The sequence below is a fragment of the Brienomyrus brachyistius genome, unplaced genomic scaffold (assembly GCF_023856365.1).
Source record: "Brienomyrus brachyistius isolate T26 unplaced genomic scaffold, BBRACH_0.4 scaffold27, whole genome shotgun sequence".
Lineage (NCBI taxonomy): Eukaryota > Metazoa > Chordata > Actinopteri > Osteoglossiformes > Mormyridae > Brienomyrus > Brienomyrus brachyistius.
The window spans coordinates 2,636,383-2,654,477 of NW_026042306.1; the positions used below are offsets into that span (position 1 = coordinate 2,636,383).

Below are 18,095 nucleotides of genomic sequence, written 5' to 3' on the forward strand. Positions count from 1 at the left end.
GAGGACACCAGGCAGAGGTGTGGTCAGCACGGCATGTGGGCTCTGGGCTCCCCGAGCCGCTCATGTCCCATTAGTGAAAGGGAGAATCGCCATGCAGGAGGGAAGGGGGGGCTGATCATAGTGGTCATGGTGATCATAGTTTTAAGTCTCTGTGAAAAACAGTTGACCAGCAAGTTAATTACGATTTAAAAACGTCACCTTAAAACCTATAAAGCAGAGGTTCACAAACTTTTTATACCACTGCTGGTCAAATGCTTTCTAATGTTTATTTTTTAGATGTTTAATTAGATTACTAGTGTTGTATGAACCCTCCTCTTCATAGTTTAGTCAAGCACAGTCTGCAGTCCACTATGGTTTGGATTCCGTTGTTAACTTGTTCCATACCACAGATATTTTGTCCTGTTTATTTTGCTCATTAACGATATAGCTAATATGTCATCACATGGTATTGGTTACAGGCATCGACACATTGTCATGAGGACATGAGCATGGTATTACAACCAATACCGATACCAGTGCATCCTTATATTTAAGTATATAGAAACCTACAAGTTTTGTTTAGAAGTAAACACCTTAACGTTAATATTACATTGTGACATATATTGTTTAGAAATATTACAAAATGCCCTTCATTTACAAATATATTCTATAAAATAATTTGGCACTTTTATCCAAAGCAACCCACAGTAGAGTGAAGGGTTACAATTAATGTGCACTCCCTGGAATTCAAACCCACAACCTTTGTGTCATTAGCACAATGCCCTACTTGTTGAACCAGAGGAGATACACGTAAATTGAGGTTTGTGTCCCTCTCACCAGCTGACACTGACTCGCTCCCAGGGATTCTTCACAAAAAATGGTGAGACCAGCCAGCAGATTAGCACAAATATCTACTGCCACAAAACACAGCACAGAATCAGGCTACATGAGGCAGGACCATCCGGCCAGGGTCTCAGGACTGCAGCAAAGGAGTGGTGGAGGGGGTAACTGGGACAAGGCTGGGGGAGAAGGAGTTGCTCCTTCAAAGTGAAGAATTCTGTCAGCCTTTTGAAGCCGTGAGGGGCTGGGCTGGGTTATTCCAGATTAATTAGAAAAACACAACCTATGTGAAGTGCACCTAAAAACTCCACGCCTTGGGTCTGTAATAGAGGGGTCATATGACATGAACACATCATGCACGTTAGGGCGGGGGAGCAGGGAGAGAGGGAAGGAATCCGGGAGGGGGGATCCTCTTTCAAGGATATCCACTTGACTGCCTGCCAGCCTTCGCATGTTCAGTCTGTGTGTGGGGGTTACACGGGGGTAAGTGCTTCCTCACACTGTGGACGACAGTGCGCCGTGAACTCAACACACATCCGGGATGGAGGGGAACCATCACTGGCCTGCTTTGTGGACACAAGTCAAAAGGAGGTCACTGCTATTTAACTCTTCCAAGCTCCACCCCTTCCTGGCACTGCATTCCGGATACCCCCCCCCACCTCCATTGTGACATCACAGCCTGCCAGCTATTAATAACCTTGGTCACATGACACTGGCCACCTCCCCTGCTAGCAGAGATAGTGCATTATGGGATATGGGTTGGAGGAAATGCAGAAGAGGGACCTTTCATGTGGGAAAACAAGAAGGTGTAAAGACAAGAGGGGGGCACAAACAGCCCTGGTGGTCAGAGCACAGAATGGGGTGTGTAATATACACTGACGGCATGACTGGGGGGGACTGACAGTAAACACAGACAGTTCAACAAGCAGTGGAAAGCCCCCCTGTTTCACCTGCTGCCTCTCATGCCCGTTTTACAGAGAATTACAAACACCAAGAAGCAATGAGGACAGAAATATTTAGCACGCTACAAGAATTCAAAAGCTGAGAAGGCTGGACTGAACTATAAGGTGGAGGGAGCATGTTACTTTTCTTTGAAAAACCAAAATGCTTGGTGTTACCTTAGCTGATGTCCAGCAATGGAGACTCTTAAAAATGACCCATTAGAATCAAACACTTGCATTAATAAAGTGGCAACATGCAGTACCACTCCTTACCTGGAGATGGCGGCTGAATCTTGGGCGTCTGCTGCTTCTTGGAGTCGGTCGTGGCGAAGATCTCGGGCGGGGGCTCCTCCCCACGCTCCACTTGGCACTCAAAGGCGAACAGGTAGTGAATGTAGTGCTTCTTCAGGGAGCTGGCCGCGCTGTTGGAGGCGCCCATGTTCAGGTGGGAAGACAACTCCCGCCACTTCTTGGTTTTATTCACCTGCATCACGAGGCAGGGGGGCGGGGGCATGTTCAGTGAGAGGCGGGGGCATGTTCAGTGAGAGGCGGGGGCATGTTCAGTGAGAGGCGGGGGCAGTGCGTGACACCCAGCTGGGCAGCTCCATGGTGTGACCACAATGGCCAAATCTGGGTTATCCAATAGGAGATCCTGCCTGCAACTCATATTACCTTTTACTTTTCAGTGGAACCAAAAAGCTAATTTGCTGTCTGTAGTTCATGTACCATGGACTGCAGAAATGGGGGGCGGAGTCATCTAGGCCTTAGTGAGTCCTTTAATGTGCAGTCGGGCTCATTTACATTTATTTGTTTAGCAAATGCTTTTATCGAAAACAAGGTGCAACTAAGATAGCAGGGTCAGACAGTTTGACTTAAGGGCCTGACGGTGACGTCACCCTGCCGGCTGCGGGATTCAAACCAATGACCTTCCGGTCACAGGCACTTAAGAGTCCAAACCCGCAGAACGACACCTGCGCTCGGTGAATCTGGCTGTGCTGGCTGAGTGGCCGCTTACCGTGGCGAGGCCACCGATCTCCTTCACACACATGTAGAGGCGGCACAGGTCCAGCGGCTTCCTGCCCACGCTGGGCAGGCTAGTGACCGGCGTGCCGCGATCCTCCATGAAGGCCAGGTAGCGCTCCACCCACGCCTGGCGCTCCGGCTCCACACCCATCTGGTAGAGCTTGGTGATCTTCTCACCGCTCAGCGTGGAGGAGGAGTTGGGCTTCTGCTGCAGGTGACGCCAGAGAGAGAGAGAGAGAGAGAGAGAGAGAGAGAGAGAGAGAGAGAGAGAGAGTGAGAGAGTGAGAGAGTGAGAGAGCGGGCCAGTACAGCCATCTGAGGAGACCTCCCCTATAAATCTCCCTCGGGTCAAAATATAGACTGGTAATCTCTCTCTGACACACACTCACCATCGAAAAGCACAAACAGCAGACAAACAAACCGAGCAGCCAGGAAAAACAAAACAAAACGAAAACAGAGCAGAAAAATAAAAATAAGGCCAGTGAAGAAGACAAAGGGGACCCACGGGGCTGGAGGGAGTGCGGGGCCAGGCAGGACTGCTGATGCTGTCGCTGTCGTCGCCGTGGTACGAGGATAGGCTGGCGGGGCTGGGGGACAGCGCTGAGGGGGTGGGTGGCCGTGACGGACACCTGGAGAGGTAACCGTCCTAGGGAGAAAATGCAGAAATGTGTCAGTGTGGTGACTGGGGGGGCATGGGCAAGCTACCAAGCTGAGTCACACCAAGAGACATGGCCAGGCCTGCTGCCATGTGCCCAGCACCAGACCCCTGTACCCACACCCCCTACTCTGATGGGATGGTACAGGCCCCCCGGGTACCTTTGCCTTCTGGGGCTCCAGGCCAGCACTCTCCTCCTTGCTGTCCAGCTTCTGTTTTGGGTCGAGAGGCATCATGCCATCAGCTGCTGTTGGCAGGGGTCCTGGGGGGGGGGCAGAGCAGCGGCACATCAGGGGCTGAGTCTCTAGGTGGTCAGTTGGCACAGGCCTCCGCTCCTCATCCCAGACCGGTGAAGAACTGGGCCGTGGCCTCTGAGTCTGAGGTGTCTTTGAAATTTGATGACAAGAGGGCAGACTGACATGGAGGGAGGGGAGGGGGGGGGCGGTAGCCCTGAAGCTGCTGTGAGTGGAGCTACCCCCACCACCATCATCTGCACTAGCTCATCCAGGCTTATTGAGATCGGGGCTTTTCCATGCGGATGTCTGTCTCTACAGGGTCCCTCTGCAGGTCTACGGCAGGCCGAGGGGATGATGGTGCTGAGCCTGATGGGTCTGATGGGGCCCAAAAGCGCCCCCAGCCACCGGAGGGGCCGATCTGCTCTTTCCTCCAAGGCTGATGTAGTGCAGAATTTACACCAAGGGACTCCCAGAACAGACCTATTCCCCAAATCATAATGTCAGTCTATATAACAGAGGTTCCATGGAAACCACTTGTCTCTTGGGCCCTGGTGTGTTCTGGGATTTTTCATACATTTCCATGCAGGGACTATTTCCAGGCCTCTACAAGTTATTTCCATTCTCAAACGAAGACAGCAACCTTAGTGAAAATACATTTTAGATTTAAACAGAAAAAGCACGTCCGTTTCTTGCTTAACGTCATCGTTCCTTGAGTATGGAATATGTCATTCTGAAGGACAATCAATTGTATTGTCATGGCAACTCCCCTTGCGATATGACCAAACTGCACCAAATATCCCCTCTGCTACCTTACCTGAGGGCGGGACATTGTAGGGCGGGGCCTGTGGGGTCATTCTCCCAGAGCTGTTCCCGACTGGCTGGCTGTAAGGCGCAGCGCTGCCTATCATGCCCATGTGATTCACACCAGGGTAGCTTCCCTGCCTGCAACCCAGAGAGCAGCAGATCATGGGTCACACGCCAGGGTCATAGAAACGCGGCTCTTTAGCTAGACTAGACCATTCGAGCATATGACCGACTCACAGCCCTGATCTATGGCAGACAGACTGCCTGTCCTGGTGGTCAGAACCACTTTAACTCAGTGTCCACTCAGCTGAAAAAAACTGCCTATCCATCAGCACATATCTCTGGCCAGTGCATTAAAAAGCATTAACCCACTCTCTCGGAATCAGCGGTAGCCCAGCTGGGAACCATCTGCACACAGGCAAGACACCTTTCTAGAAGAGAGTTATCTGTTGCTGCAGAAAGCTGTTAAAAGTCCCCCTCCCTGATTTAGTGGCTGTGGCTGGGGTCCGCTATCTTTTCCAGAAGCCTTAAATCCAGGATGACAAAGGAGAAGACTGTGGCAGAGGGGGCACCAAGGTGGAGGAGGAGCAAGCCAGAGTGATCGTGCGTAAACTCCTGTGATAACTGCTGAATGGTACAGATAACACACAAGCGACCTTCTCACCCTACAATTGTCATTTCCTGAAAAATCCACCATTTAAAGGTGAAAAGATCAGAAGAGGCGCTCACCAATTTGTCGTTCACAGATGTTTGAAAGGCAGACTGCCGAGGCATTCAGATGGTGACACTGGTGAGAAGACCCAGAATGGGACTAATGCATCCCTGAAGTGCCACAGTCGTTAGAAAATCACAGTGAAATCACTCCATTCACAGTTCAATTCCTCTAAATGTACAAATGCGTCACCTAGTGGGGGTGGGGGGGTGGGGGGACCCTCAGATAGACATCTTACTAGCCAGAAACTGCAAAACCATACCCAGGATTCTACAGACCATCATTGGAATCTACGAAACCGGGAGCCATTTTGCACTGATGCATTATGAGAATGAAGCATGTGACCAGAACTGCCCAATAGAAGCATTTTAATCAATGAGCAGCCAATCACGGATGAGGGAAGTGAGACTGTATGGCTGGGGAACCATGAGGCACGTCTTCATCAGTAGTACCCACAAATTCAACCATCAAAGGGTTATGGTCATGAAGTATGCATAATCACACATAAAAACGGAGTAACCATGCATGAAATTCAGCTCCACGTGCATAACTAGGCCAACACCAGCAGAAGCAAACACTTCAGACAATAACTAGGGGCAAATATTCATTCTGCAGAGCTGCAGAAAAGCTGCAGCTCCAATAAATTTGGCAGCTTTACCCCAGAGCGTTTCTCAGTTTGTTAATTTCCTTTCGGTTTATTTGAAGAACAGCGTTAAGCTCCGTTTCTGTTTGGCTCCTGCGCATCTTAGTGAGACCAATGGCCCAAAATGTAAAGAGTTTGGGTGGAAACAACCCCTCTAAACCTCTGGAGGAATTCCAGAGGATTTAGTCAATGTTACTTCTGAAAACATAAGCCTCACACTCATCAAGATTTTAATAGTATTTCTCCCTCCAGCCCTCCGCAAATGGCATTAAACAGACCTTTTCTCAGATGAGACTTCTTTCAATCCTGATTTACGAGCTTGTGCAAAATCCTACGAATTAATTTCAAGTCACGCTGAATGGAGGGCAGACCTATTAAGTCACTGCACTTTTCATTAAAAATGCTTCAGAATGGTCCTCCGAGGATTACAGCCAAAACAAAACACATGCCTAGGTCACACTGCACCTTACAGGTCCAGTTTGGCCTTAATGTCTCACAGATGTTTAAAGCTACCCGAAATGGGTGATATTTCCACACCAAACAAGGGCTAACCGCAATAAAATGAACCACGTCCCAATGTGCGAAGCAAGGTGACGCTGAGTAGCCTCCTGGACCCACTGGAATGAGGGAGAATGCTGAGGCGCCAGTGATGGACACATAGTGTCATGTTTTAACTGCATGTAACAGTTACAGTGGAAAAGGAGGAAGGGCCCTGACCCTGCTTGTCACAGTAATGTAGGTATTTAGGCAAAGTTTCAAATTAAACTTAAAACTTCTAAAGCAGGAAGGGTAAGACCTCAAGAGAACTGGACATCAAGTCCCTGCTGCGACCGACCGACCGACAGACAGACAGACAGACAGACAGACACCACATTCTCACAGCATGGTGCCTCTGTCAGGTCAGGTTGCTGAACGGCCATAATATTAACAGCTTGTTACTAAAGAAGGGTTATGCTTTACCTGAGAAGTGATAAAAAAACACCATATACACACAGACGCAGACACACAGACAAGTTGCATTTACATGTTTTCACTGGAGCTGTTTGATGGCATCACAAGGGCGCGTGACCCAGGATCTCGCTAATCCATCACTCTCCTTTCATTGCGAGCTCCATCCGACAGGAGGTGACAGAGAGTCCCCTGAACTCATCCTGGTGATCCTATATAACGGGCACATTGCCCTCCAGAGTGTGGGGCCGAGTTCAACCCACAGGCTCAGCACTGATGGGTCATGATCCCACACCCACAAGGCACCTGGTCTGTGGTGCAATCATTTGAAAATAATAAATGCAGCATTGAGGAATACACAGATGTGCGAAAACGCAGACTAGAACTGATACCCACCTGGATGTCGTGGTGCTCCCTCCGGCCTGCATCGCGGACACCGCTACCTCCTGGCTCTTGCGGCCGCCGCTGGGCTGTGGTCTCCCCATCCCGGGCCCTGACGATTGGGGCATGCCAGGTGAGCCGGGGGCCAGGCCGCCAGTGTTGCCTGGATATGGGCGGCTCCCTACGCCCGCTGCCATGCCCACGCCACGCCCAGCTGGCATGGAACCACAGGGCTGGCCAGGACCTTGACCATGCATGGGGCTGCTGCCCACGCCAGAGCCCGGGACACCATAGCTGGCGGCGGGGGCTCCTCCGTATCCGGGCAGCCGGGGGTAGTTACCTGGGGGGTAGAGTGCTCTTGAGATGAGTGGGGGCATCATCACAAATGGGGGCGCGGCTGGCAAGTCAGCCACCTGCTCTACAGTGTGGTGTCGCTCCACACGTCGAGTTACAGAACTCATGTTAAAAATACCCAGTGGGTCACAGCACCATTGGCATAGTAACAGAGAGGAGTCACAGTGTGAAATCGGAGAGCTGTAATTACGCCCAGGGCCAACAGGAGACCCGGGGCGGGGGCAGACACTGGGTTCCGCGTCGGGGACATGCAGCACCCGTGTGTTCCGCTTTTCACTTCTGATCATCTGTATACACTAGCCCCCCCCCCCCCCCCCCCCCCCGAGGGCACCGTCATGATCCAACAGCCTCCTAATCGTGCCCAAATCCATCTCAACACATATCCCAGAATCAGGTAGAACTGAAAAGCCGACGTCACCAAGGAGAACCTGATTGGACCCGATTGTGGGCCCTTGGTGGAGCGGCTCGGCTTAATCCCAGGAGAATAGCGCTGCCTCTGAAAAGGGATCAGCCCCCTCCAGAGCAGCGAGCCTCTTCCGGCTGGGGGCGACGAAGATGAATCGGCGCTGCGGAGGAGAGGCGCTGTGACTCAGAGCGGATCTGGGTCCTTTTTCAGCGGGTTGCATCAGCAGAAAGGCGCTCTGCATGACAGAGATGCCGACGAAGGGGGACTCGCATCAAACGGGGAAGAAGCAGCAGTCAGGATTGCTTCAAAGTGGTGCAGCAGCCGAAATCAGAGGGGCGGGGGCCCAAAGCAGGCCACCAGGGCCCGCGGGAAAAACCAAGGAGCCACCCGGATCAGCAAGGAGATCTGAGACTCAGCGTGTCCCTCTAAGTGAGGAAGGACAGGGGATCTAATGAAAAATAACAAAAATGTGCCCCTGGCACTCTCAGCCCCTCTGCTCCCCCCTCTCCAGCTCCAGCCCAGCACAGGACGGCCTCCTTGGCTGCATTTGGTATAAACAGGCAAAAACCGCGCTCTGATAAAATCAACGGTAAAACAACAACAAAGAAACATTTGCTGGAGAAGTGTAGCAACATTCAATAAATCATGTTACACAGAGTGCCCTCACCCTGAGGTCCGTACTGTCCACCCTGGTGTCCGTAGGTGGGTCCGCCAGTGCCTCCCTGCTGGTAGGGCCCCCCAATGTGGTGCATGGGGCGGGGCGATATGGATGGCCCGGGTTGCTGGGGGGTGAACTGGGAGGATGGGACATTTCGCTGGATGCTGGAAGTGAACCCTGAAGACAGACAGACACACACACATAGAGGACAGAGCTCAGGCAAGGCAGTGAGACCCCCTCTGAGCCAGCCCCCACCCAGCCTCCCAGAGAGACCCTCACTGACCAAGACTTTTTGTCACCAATGTGTCCAACATTCTTTAAAAATCAGAGACAACCTCACAGCTGCCGGACCAATTACCCTGACATTTCAGATAGAGAACCGGAAAAAAAACAACAGCCTCTAGGGACGACTCAGACACACCGCAACTGTGTGGGAGCATGAAACCCAATCATCTCAGGTTGGGAGCTTTCCGGCAGTTTTCATGCGCTGGACCACTGAATATCCCACCACCAGACCCTTTAAACTGCCAGGGTTCGGGATTAAAGGTCATTTCCCACTCAACTCCCAGAACACACTGCTGTCTGACATCAGTAGGGTGTGACACCGTGCTTCTGGAAGATACTCCCATATCGGTATCCTTAGCCACGCACGAAATGCGGGGTCAAAACACTGAGGCTGTCTGAACCTGACCTGGCTGGTTCACATCTTAAGCGGAGGGTGACACACTTGACCACGTTTATCCACCGGCTGCAGGTAACAGTATGTGCTCCCCCCCCAAACATTTATTGTTCAGAGGTATTATACAAAGAATACTACACAAGGGGAGTGGGGGGAGAGCCAAAAGCACTCAGGCTGCAAGCGAACATCCATTTACAGGGGGTGTGCAGGTGCCCGACGCCGATGGGGGGGCATTACCGCCACGCTCTGCTTCCATTACCCTTCCATTAACCGGGGGTCCCTGGAACCGCATTTAAAATTGCCTGGAAAATGGACGGGGAGAGAAGCAGCGCTGAAAGTGGGGGGGGGGGGGGGCACTGAATCAATGGGAAGGAGGCCCAGCTGTAGGCCACGAGCACTCAAACAATTCCATCCAATTGGGGCCATTTCGAGAGCCTCATGTCCGCCAAAATACTGGGGTTGGGGGGACACTAAAAATAGTTTAATTAAAATTGAAATTCGAATTGGCAGCTTCCCTCCATAGCGGCTTTAACCCCATGCAGACCTTGGGTTTACGGCTTGTCCTACTGTGTCTGGTCACACTCCGACCCTGAGCTTGCAGGGTAACCTTGGCTAATAAACCCATTTATTTATCCATTAATTTCTTCATCCAAATTTTTAGTTTGAGTGAAATTAAACAGACCTTTACTTAAGGCATTTCTCGAAGGGGCAATGCATGGCTGCATAATAAAACAAACGCTGCATGATCAGATGACCAAAAGTGCGCCCCCCCCCACCGAATACTTCAATATGCACATCACCCTTGATTCGTCACCATCCCGACACAGAAAGACGAGGTCTACGCTGTCAGCTGGCCTTACCCCTCTCCTGGGACATGGGTGACTGGCTCATCGTGGCGTGAGTTCCCGCGTCAGTCACACCTCCCACACTCTGCTGGGCCAGCTGGGTGCCTGTTTGGGTGGCGGATGGAAAATTGGTCTGACACTGACGGGGACCAGGGCTGAGACAGTGTCGAGGACAGGCCATTTATGTATCAGGTTACAGCGCATGTCAAAGATCCGGATGCCACACGGCTGCTGGTACCCAAAGCACGCTAAGAAAAAGCTTCCTAAAAGTGGAGTCTAACTTCACACTCGACAATGTAGAGTCTTCAGGGGACAACAAAAAAGTTCCACAGAGTTTTTTTTATGGACAGAGAGCAAAACAGAGATGAAGGGTTGTGGAAAGCCCATTAGGGTACAGGAGATCTCAAACCGTAGGAGAAACTAAACACAGACAATCAGTCATGTGTCTGTATGATGTAAACTCAAGGTGAGGGACACAGAGGACGAAGAGGAAGAAATCCTTTGTCAGACAGGCCTTTGGGGGGGTGTGTCAGCTCATCTGAAACCTCACATATGAGAGATCAGCATCTAAGGATGGCGTAAGAATAGTGGGAACTGGGCAGCCTAACAGGATACTGCCCAACTGGGAGGCAGAAGTCTTGCAATACAAAACCATTTCTCCCAGACGGGAAGCGGGTCACAAGAGGCAGGGTGCCAACAAGTAAATGGTCTCCCATGGACCTCATTAGTGCTCAGTGGACCGGGGAAGGTGAAAAGGTTCGCCAAAGCACAGATGAAAGACAAACCCGGCAAACAATCCTAGCCATCAAAAAGGTGGCCCGATAGCAACACACCATGCTGACGGGAGATAATTGTGAGAGATCTTTGGGGTCGCTTTGACCGCTTCACGAGATGCCGCTCCCGTTTCGCGTTTAATGACCGGGCCGGCAGGGTCCCGTTTGTTTTTGGGATGCAGACGCATCATTAATCCTGTCGGGTCTCCCGCGACAGCACTAACAAGCTAACGAGGTCCAACGTCGGCCGAGAACACAAAGGCCGTCGGGATTTAAGGCTGCGACGAGGTCTGCGTGCCGGAATGTGATGGCTGCGGGCACCAGTTTGAGAGGGAAAAAAGCCAGTTCTTACAGAATCCCGCTGGGGTGTTTTGGAACGTAAACCCCTCGATAAACACCCCCATCAAATACGATCTACATCCGCAGTTTTCATCTCAATTCCCCAGAAACTCTCTTCACTCGTCCATTAAGCAGGCGTGCGAACAATCAGAGTTTACTCAAGGGATTACACGATGGAAAGTTCTCCAGAGATCTAGGGTGTCCACCAGAAGGCCTCTTACCAAGGGTGAATGTACCGAACCCCGTGGTCCACCCATAAAACATTCAGGCTGGTTCATGCCTTCTGCAGACACACCACTCTGCACAAGCCTGCATTGGTGGAATTTTTGTCACTGAGGTCGGGTGTGGAGACCGGACAGAGGGACTGCACACGAGGGCATGTACCATTTGAAAACTGAAACAATGTGGACGGTCCGACCTGTCATGCAAGCGCACCCCGAATGTTCATTGGCGTGAGGGAGGTAGCCCAAAAGGAAATCAGACCAAAGATTATATTAACCAACTTTCCTACTCTCTCGGATGAAACTGAAAACAAATTTGGATGGGGGGGAGGTATGGGATCTGAAGACAGGTTGGCTGATGAATTCTGCCTGCACTTATTATAGTTTTAATTTTTTAGTTAGTTTAGTTATAATGATGTTTATATTTTGCTTTTCCAGTTTTCCATTTGACATCCAATTTCGTTTTCAGTTTCATTAGTTTGTATTTTAAAGACATATCTCTTTAGTTTTTTACATATTAGTTTAAGTTTAAAATTTTTTATTGATTTTAGAAATTACATTTTTAGTAATATTTAGAGATAGATGGAAAATTGTAGGACTCTGGCTGGCTGAGCTGGCTACTACAAAATGCTGTTGGCTATTTCTATGGTTCAAGTTTATTGCACAAAAGAGGCACAAAAATAAATAATTACTTTAGCTAAACTGTTTAAAAATGGCAAAAGTATTTATACATTTGTTTTTATTTTATTTCAGTTATATATAACTATTTTCTTTTACAATAACCCTTGCATACTGTGAGTACATGATGCACAGCCAGTGTTAGTAAAATGTTTATTGTTAACATCCAACCACACTTCATAAACATGACTGCCGTCACAGTACACAGATGCCTGCACGTTGGCACAAGAGGTGTAAGTATTCGGGACAGTGGATGGTCCAGTGCTACGGCGCACATGCTGTGGTGTGTCTGCGTCCACAGTGAGTAGTAACCAGGCCTTAAGGTGCATAAGAGAGTGTTAGAGCAAACTGGCAGCCATTACCACCAAAACAGAGAAAAGGAGAAAGACATTAATTCAGGGGCATCGTGTGCCGGTGATCATAAGGTTAAAGGTTCAAATTCCAGGGACAGCAATGCGACGTCACTGTAGGGTTCTAGAGAAAGGTCCTTAACCCCTAATTGCTGCAGAACTGTCTGGCCCAGTTTTCTCAGAAATGTACTTCTCCTTGAATAATAGTGCCTTATTAAAAAATTCTCCTGTAAACCCCACAAAAAGAGGAGGAACACCGACGGAGCTGAAATGAGATACAGATTAAAACAACAATAAATAATAATAATAATAATAACAACAACAACAACAACAACAACAAGGCAGTGAGAATTCTTCTGCATTTTACATCACACATTAAGATGGGAAATTCACCATACTGTGTGAGAGCTGACACCTCCCCCTCCCCCTGAGACAGCAGCCCGTCATATTACTAGGGGGGGGGGGGGGGTCCAAAATAGGATGTTAAAAAAGGGGGGAAATGGCGCTGATTCAATTTCCTCTTTCATTGTGTTACGCCTTTCCCTGCGTCCATTTTGACAGCAGAGACTAAGGACACAAATGGGGGGGGGGTTTAATCAGACTGCCGACATTCGACATGGATGAGGTCGGGGGCGTTCGTCCTATGCGGGGAACATCACGTGAGCAGCCTCAAGTCCCACTTGAAAATATGTATATAGAATGAGATGGAGTGAAAACACAAGGTAGAGCTCAGGAAACAGCATTAAGGAAATGAAAGGAGGGAGAAATGAAAGGGCAATGAAGAACAGGAAGAGCGCTCTGGGCTGGACGGCATCCACAGCACAGCCGGGCCACAAGCCTACCTGGACCTGTAGCCGGGGAAAGGGGCCCCTGGCGGCTGGGGGTAGGTCCCACCGGGGGTGGCGGCGACGGGCGAGAGCCGGCAAGGTGTGGGGAGGTGCCGGGGGAGAAGGTGCTCGGTTGGCCCTGGCTGGCAGAGGCACCCAGGCCAACCTCGGTGCCTGTGGGCAGGTCATCAATGGAGCCTGACAGGTCCTGGGGGGGGCAGGAGACAGTGTTACACAGGGGGCGGCATTACCACCGCTTTCTAATGCAGCCTGCATGGTCAGTGACGGGAATGAACAAGGGGGAAATGTCAGTGAGAGAGAGAGAGAAGTATAAGACAAACGCATCACACCCATCACCAGTTCATGGCTCATGGACGCAGTAGAGGTCAAATCATAGCGTTACACAGCCATCGGTGACCAACTACCTTACATTTACAGCATTTAGCGGTAAACAGCATTTAAGTTCCATTCTCTCTCGAGCAAGTTGTGGTTAATGATGGTAGTGCCAGAGTGGGACTCGAACCCGTGATCTCTTGGTCCAGAGCCAAGCGTCCTAACTAGTAGACCACCAACTACCTGCTACACCGAGCTCCTTTACAGCTACCACCACTATCACAAGCAGGTCAAGGGTTTTTTCCAGTTACAGGGGCAGCACGGGGGTGGAGAACATCTACCTTCACAAATATTGCCATATTCCACCTGCAGGTATACTGGTAAAAGGGGCCATTGACAGAATACAGACTGACAAACTCAAAGGTGGGCACCTAAAGAACAGCCTTAATCAATAACCAGCATCCCACTCATAAAATATCACTTGGTGAACAGGAGGTTAGTGTGCAAAACAAGGGAGGGGGGGAAATCACAAGTCATTCCTTATCCAGAAAGATCGGATCGCATCCAGCCTCAGACACAGAGGCAGATTCAGGATAGGCCCAAGTCCGGTGCTTGTCTGCACCCTCCCCAAGACGACAATAAAACCTAATTATGCTTACAAGTCACCCCTATCGGTGAACAGGACACATGCACACCACAAGGATGGCACCCACGCCCACAAGAACTGACACGGGAAGATGGGCCAGTCTTCACACGTAACAACACACACAAGGGGGCTGAGTGTGATGGCACTCCCTCAGCGTCACACACACACCTGGCACGGACCACACTTACCGCCACAATAGTGCCACCTGTTCACCCCACGTTTCAAACCACTGTCTAGTGTGCCAGAAGACAGCCTGCCAGGCTACAGCACCGATGCCTCAGGAGCCCCGTTCACTGAATTGACTGTGCTAGACGCTTCATTAAGGGGAAAAGCCAATTAAGGAAACCACACTTTCGGGTTTTCTGATCAATGTGACAGTTTCCTCAGGACTTGTAATGCAGACCTTGCCAGTAAGGTCATCATATAAGAAGGTCCAAAAGTCAGAACTGGCATTAAACCACGTCTGGCTGCCTGTCCAACACAAACTCGGACTGACCACCTCCGGAACATTCTGCTCCAACAGCCAGAGCAGAGCTGGGCCAGGCAGCAAGCTCGACAGGGAAAGACTGAGGACATGGGGAGAGCTAATGGGCTCCCCGAGCCAACAAAATAACAAGGCCTGCAGGAGACCTGTGGGGGGCGCAACTCGCACGCTTTAAACTGACAAGCTGATGGGTTCTCAGCAGACGGACCCTAAAGCCGGTTCTTTTTTGTGTTTTGTACTTTGGATGCAGTCTTGGGACGAGCGCACCTCTGCTTAGCGGGTCCTGGCCGGACCAGATTGCCTGATGTTCCTCTGGAGCCGCACCTGCAGCGGAAGCCCAGAGCATCCCCAGCTACGTTTTGCACGGAAGGTTCCAGATACTCGTCCCATTTACAATGACACCTAAACATGGATAACTGGTAACTGGATCCTACAACAGAATAAACCCCGGGTAATTCAACCATAGTACTTTGCCCCCATTTCTTACATTATATTTTTACCCAAAGTTTTTTTTTTTTGAGGAGGGGAGGGGAGGGGTTGCGTACTTGCAGTTATAAATAACAGCCCTAGCGACAGGATGCTGCCAGCCTCCCTGTGCCGGGTCGGGCCCGAGAGTGCTGCCAGAGGACATGAGCGCATGCCAGCGCGTTCCCGGCCCAGCCCGGCTATTGGCACTTCACCCGATGATGTCAGCCACACGACTCAGCAAAACCTCACCAGTCCCCCATCCTCTCTCCCCTCTCGGCTGCCTGCCGGAACGCTGTCCTTCATCTCTGCTGCTCCAGAGCGCCACACACAGGCCTAGAAATAGGGGGCTTCTATCCTTCCCTGACGACAGGGGCAAAGCTGCTCGCAGACTGACGTCACAGCACCGAGCTCTGAATCCCACCAGGTCTCACATCTGATTCGATAAAAACTTTCAGCCAGTAAGTGTTTCATTTCGAAAGCCGTCGACAGAGTGGCAGCTCCGGCCGGTGCACCACCGCTGCCCATTGAGTTCCGCGGTTTCCCAGTTACATGTCAGGCATGGAGCCATTCCCCCACAGCAGGAGGTGATCTCACCTACATACAAGCACCCTGTTTCACCCCAGTCCCTCAATATAACAGAGATGAAAAATAAAATTAGCCTCAAAGACCAGTCCAATTCAACAAAAGGTAGAGGCATAGCACAGATCAGGTCTGTTCTCAGTGGCGCCCCTCTCTGGCTGGACAGAGTATTGCGAGGTCAGCTAAAGGACAGCACACACCTCTCTTGGAACGAAGCCCCTCCATGCTGCACGAAGCTTGGGCACAGTCCGAGTTTAAATGTGGGGGGGGGGCATACTGGCATAAAACTAATATTTTATGGTAAATGTAGGGGGGTCCAAACGAATAATTATGAAATATGAGGGGAACACGTCCCTATCAGATTTAATGGCGGCGACGCCCATGGAGCCATACAACAGCCGATCGATCCCAGATCTCCAAAATTGTAACAATTAACAACCTGTAAGTCATGATCAATTTGCAGCTTGCAGCTGTATCCTATGCTCTCTCAGTTATTAGACAAGCGTCAATACAAACAAAGGCAAACAGGAGTCATGCGATCCTTTCATCGTAAGTGTTGCTTTTCATGACAGCGACCTTCTCTGTGAATAACACTGCTATTGTCTCAGCTACCCAGTGATCAGATGTAGAGATGCCTTGTTCCTTAAACATCTGAAACTAACATTCTCACTTTCACGTAACCCCACCGCACACTCCCTGGGTAAGCAGGAGGCCCACATCGCTTCCCATCACCCATCATCCATTCAGAGAACAGGACACAGACAGCTGGCCACTATCTCAGCGCTACCAAAGCACCGTCCTTCCACATTTCTGAGCTTCAGCTGCGTTTGTGCTATGGGTGCGTCTGACCTGCAGAATACGGTCCCTCTACCTTGGGGAGAGCAATGCCCTCACTTCCCACATCCTCCACTTCTGTAGGTCCGTGCTGCAGTAGGAAAACTGCTGACATCAGGCCTTGGCAATATATGTGGGTCTGGGGTGGAGCTGGCAGCAGTACAAACCTCTAGTTACCAGGACTGGAGTTATGGCCGGTTTTGTTGTTTGGCCCAGCTTGGGACTGACCATCAGTGAACAGGGTTTGGTGTAAGGATTTCAGATGAATGAGCATGGGCAAATTGAACCAGACAACACAGAGACTGAGACCCAGCCACCAGACGAACCGCCTACAGACAGATTACGTATCCCACACTACGCTATTGAGTATTACACTGGTGCAGGGGTGTCCAATTTTATCCGCAAAGGGCCGGTGTGTATGCAGGTTTTTGGTGTGATCTGTCGGTCACACCCAGGCGTAAGGACTCTTCGGCCAATCAATCCTCTAATTAATTAGAGTGTTGCAGGGAAAACCTGCATACACACTGGCCCTTTGCGGATAAGATTGGACACCCCTGCTCTGGTGGATTGCCAGTGTTACTTTGGTCTGGGTTTTCATGCTAAAAAAAACATTAAAAAAAAAAGGAAAGCAGAAAAACCAAATAGCGGCCAGGCCAGAAACACAAACACACACACAAACAAACAAACAAACCTTAATGGTAATCAAAGGGCTACTGAAGGCCAACAAAAGCCATGTTCAAGCATTCAAAACTGCCAGTCTAAGGGGATTTTTCTGCAGTTAACAGGTTTACTACAAACCAAGGCTGCACAGTATTGGAAACATTTCAAATATCGTGTTGTGGATTTTTTGTAATAAATATTGCGGCATTTAGAAAACAAAAAGATATTGAAAATGTAGCCAAAATAAACTATAATAACTTGTATTTAGCTATTATTTTTTACCAATGGAGTGCATCAAATAAGTCGGTGTTGCATTGAATTGCCCTGACAAACCAATGACAACAAAACATTTTCTGTTTCTTAATACGGAATCCAAGGAAATCCGAAATACTTCCATAGAGCAGAAGGCAAATGCATTTTGATGACCGGATCTATTTTGCTTTTCTTCTCTCTTCTCAGCTTTGCTTACAAATGCACTGTCTGAATGAATCCGACAGTACAACGAAAATAATTATGATTGACTCAAACGCATGCAGAACTCACACAAAAGCAGCAGTAAAGTGATGTTTTTTTTTTTTTACATATACTAGACTAAATTGAAAAAGAGCAATCATTAAAAATCACAAAGCTTGTTTAATTTTGGTTCTTTGAAATCACAGCTAAAAGCAGAATGTTCATTTATGTTTCAGTGAATCTCATTGTGTGATTCACCTCCCCACCCCACCCCCCATTTGGCAAATTTTCTGACAAGACTTAAAAATGACCTGAAAAGCCCTGCTTTTGAAAATACCATAAAATA

The 18,095-nt window shown here is 49.7% G+C and overlaps 1 protein-coding gene across 3 annotated transcripts in view; it reads right to left on the minus strand.

Moving 5' to 3' along the window:
- LOC125720947 (AT-rich interactive domain-containing protein 1B-like) overlaps window positions 1–18,095 on the minus strand; it is an 80,343-nt gene that overhangs the window by 8,395 nt on the left and 53,853 nt on the right. For 2 of the 3 annotated variants that reach the window (XM_048996850.1, XM_048996852.1), the window contains exons 5-13: window positions 13,308–13,500; window positions 10,120–10,209; window positions 8,590–8,757; window positions 7,178–7,502; window positions 4,489–4,616; window positions 3,600–3,700; window positions 3,289–3,429; window positions 2,776–2,991; window positions 2,034–2,244 (exon numbers count right to left, since the gene is read on the minus strand). In XM_048996850.1, coding sequence (XP_048852807.1) covers window positions 2,034–2,244; window positions 2,776–2,991; window positions 3,289–3,429; window positions 3,600–3,700; window positions 4,489–4,616; window positions 7,178–7,502; window positions 8,590–8,757; window positions 10,120–10,209; window positions 13,308–13,500 — 1,573 coding nt within the window. The remainder of the gene's footprint in view (window positions 1–2,033; window positions 2,245–2,775; window positions 2,992–3,288; window positions 3,430–3,599; window positions 3,701–4,488; window positions 4,617–7,177; window positions 7,503–8,589; window positions 8,758–10,119; window positions 10,210–13,307; window positions 13,501–18,095) is intronic. The other variant, XM_048996851.1, reaches the window with a different exon arrangement.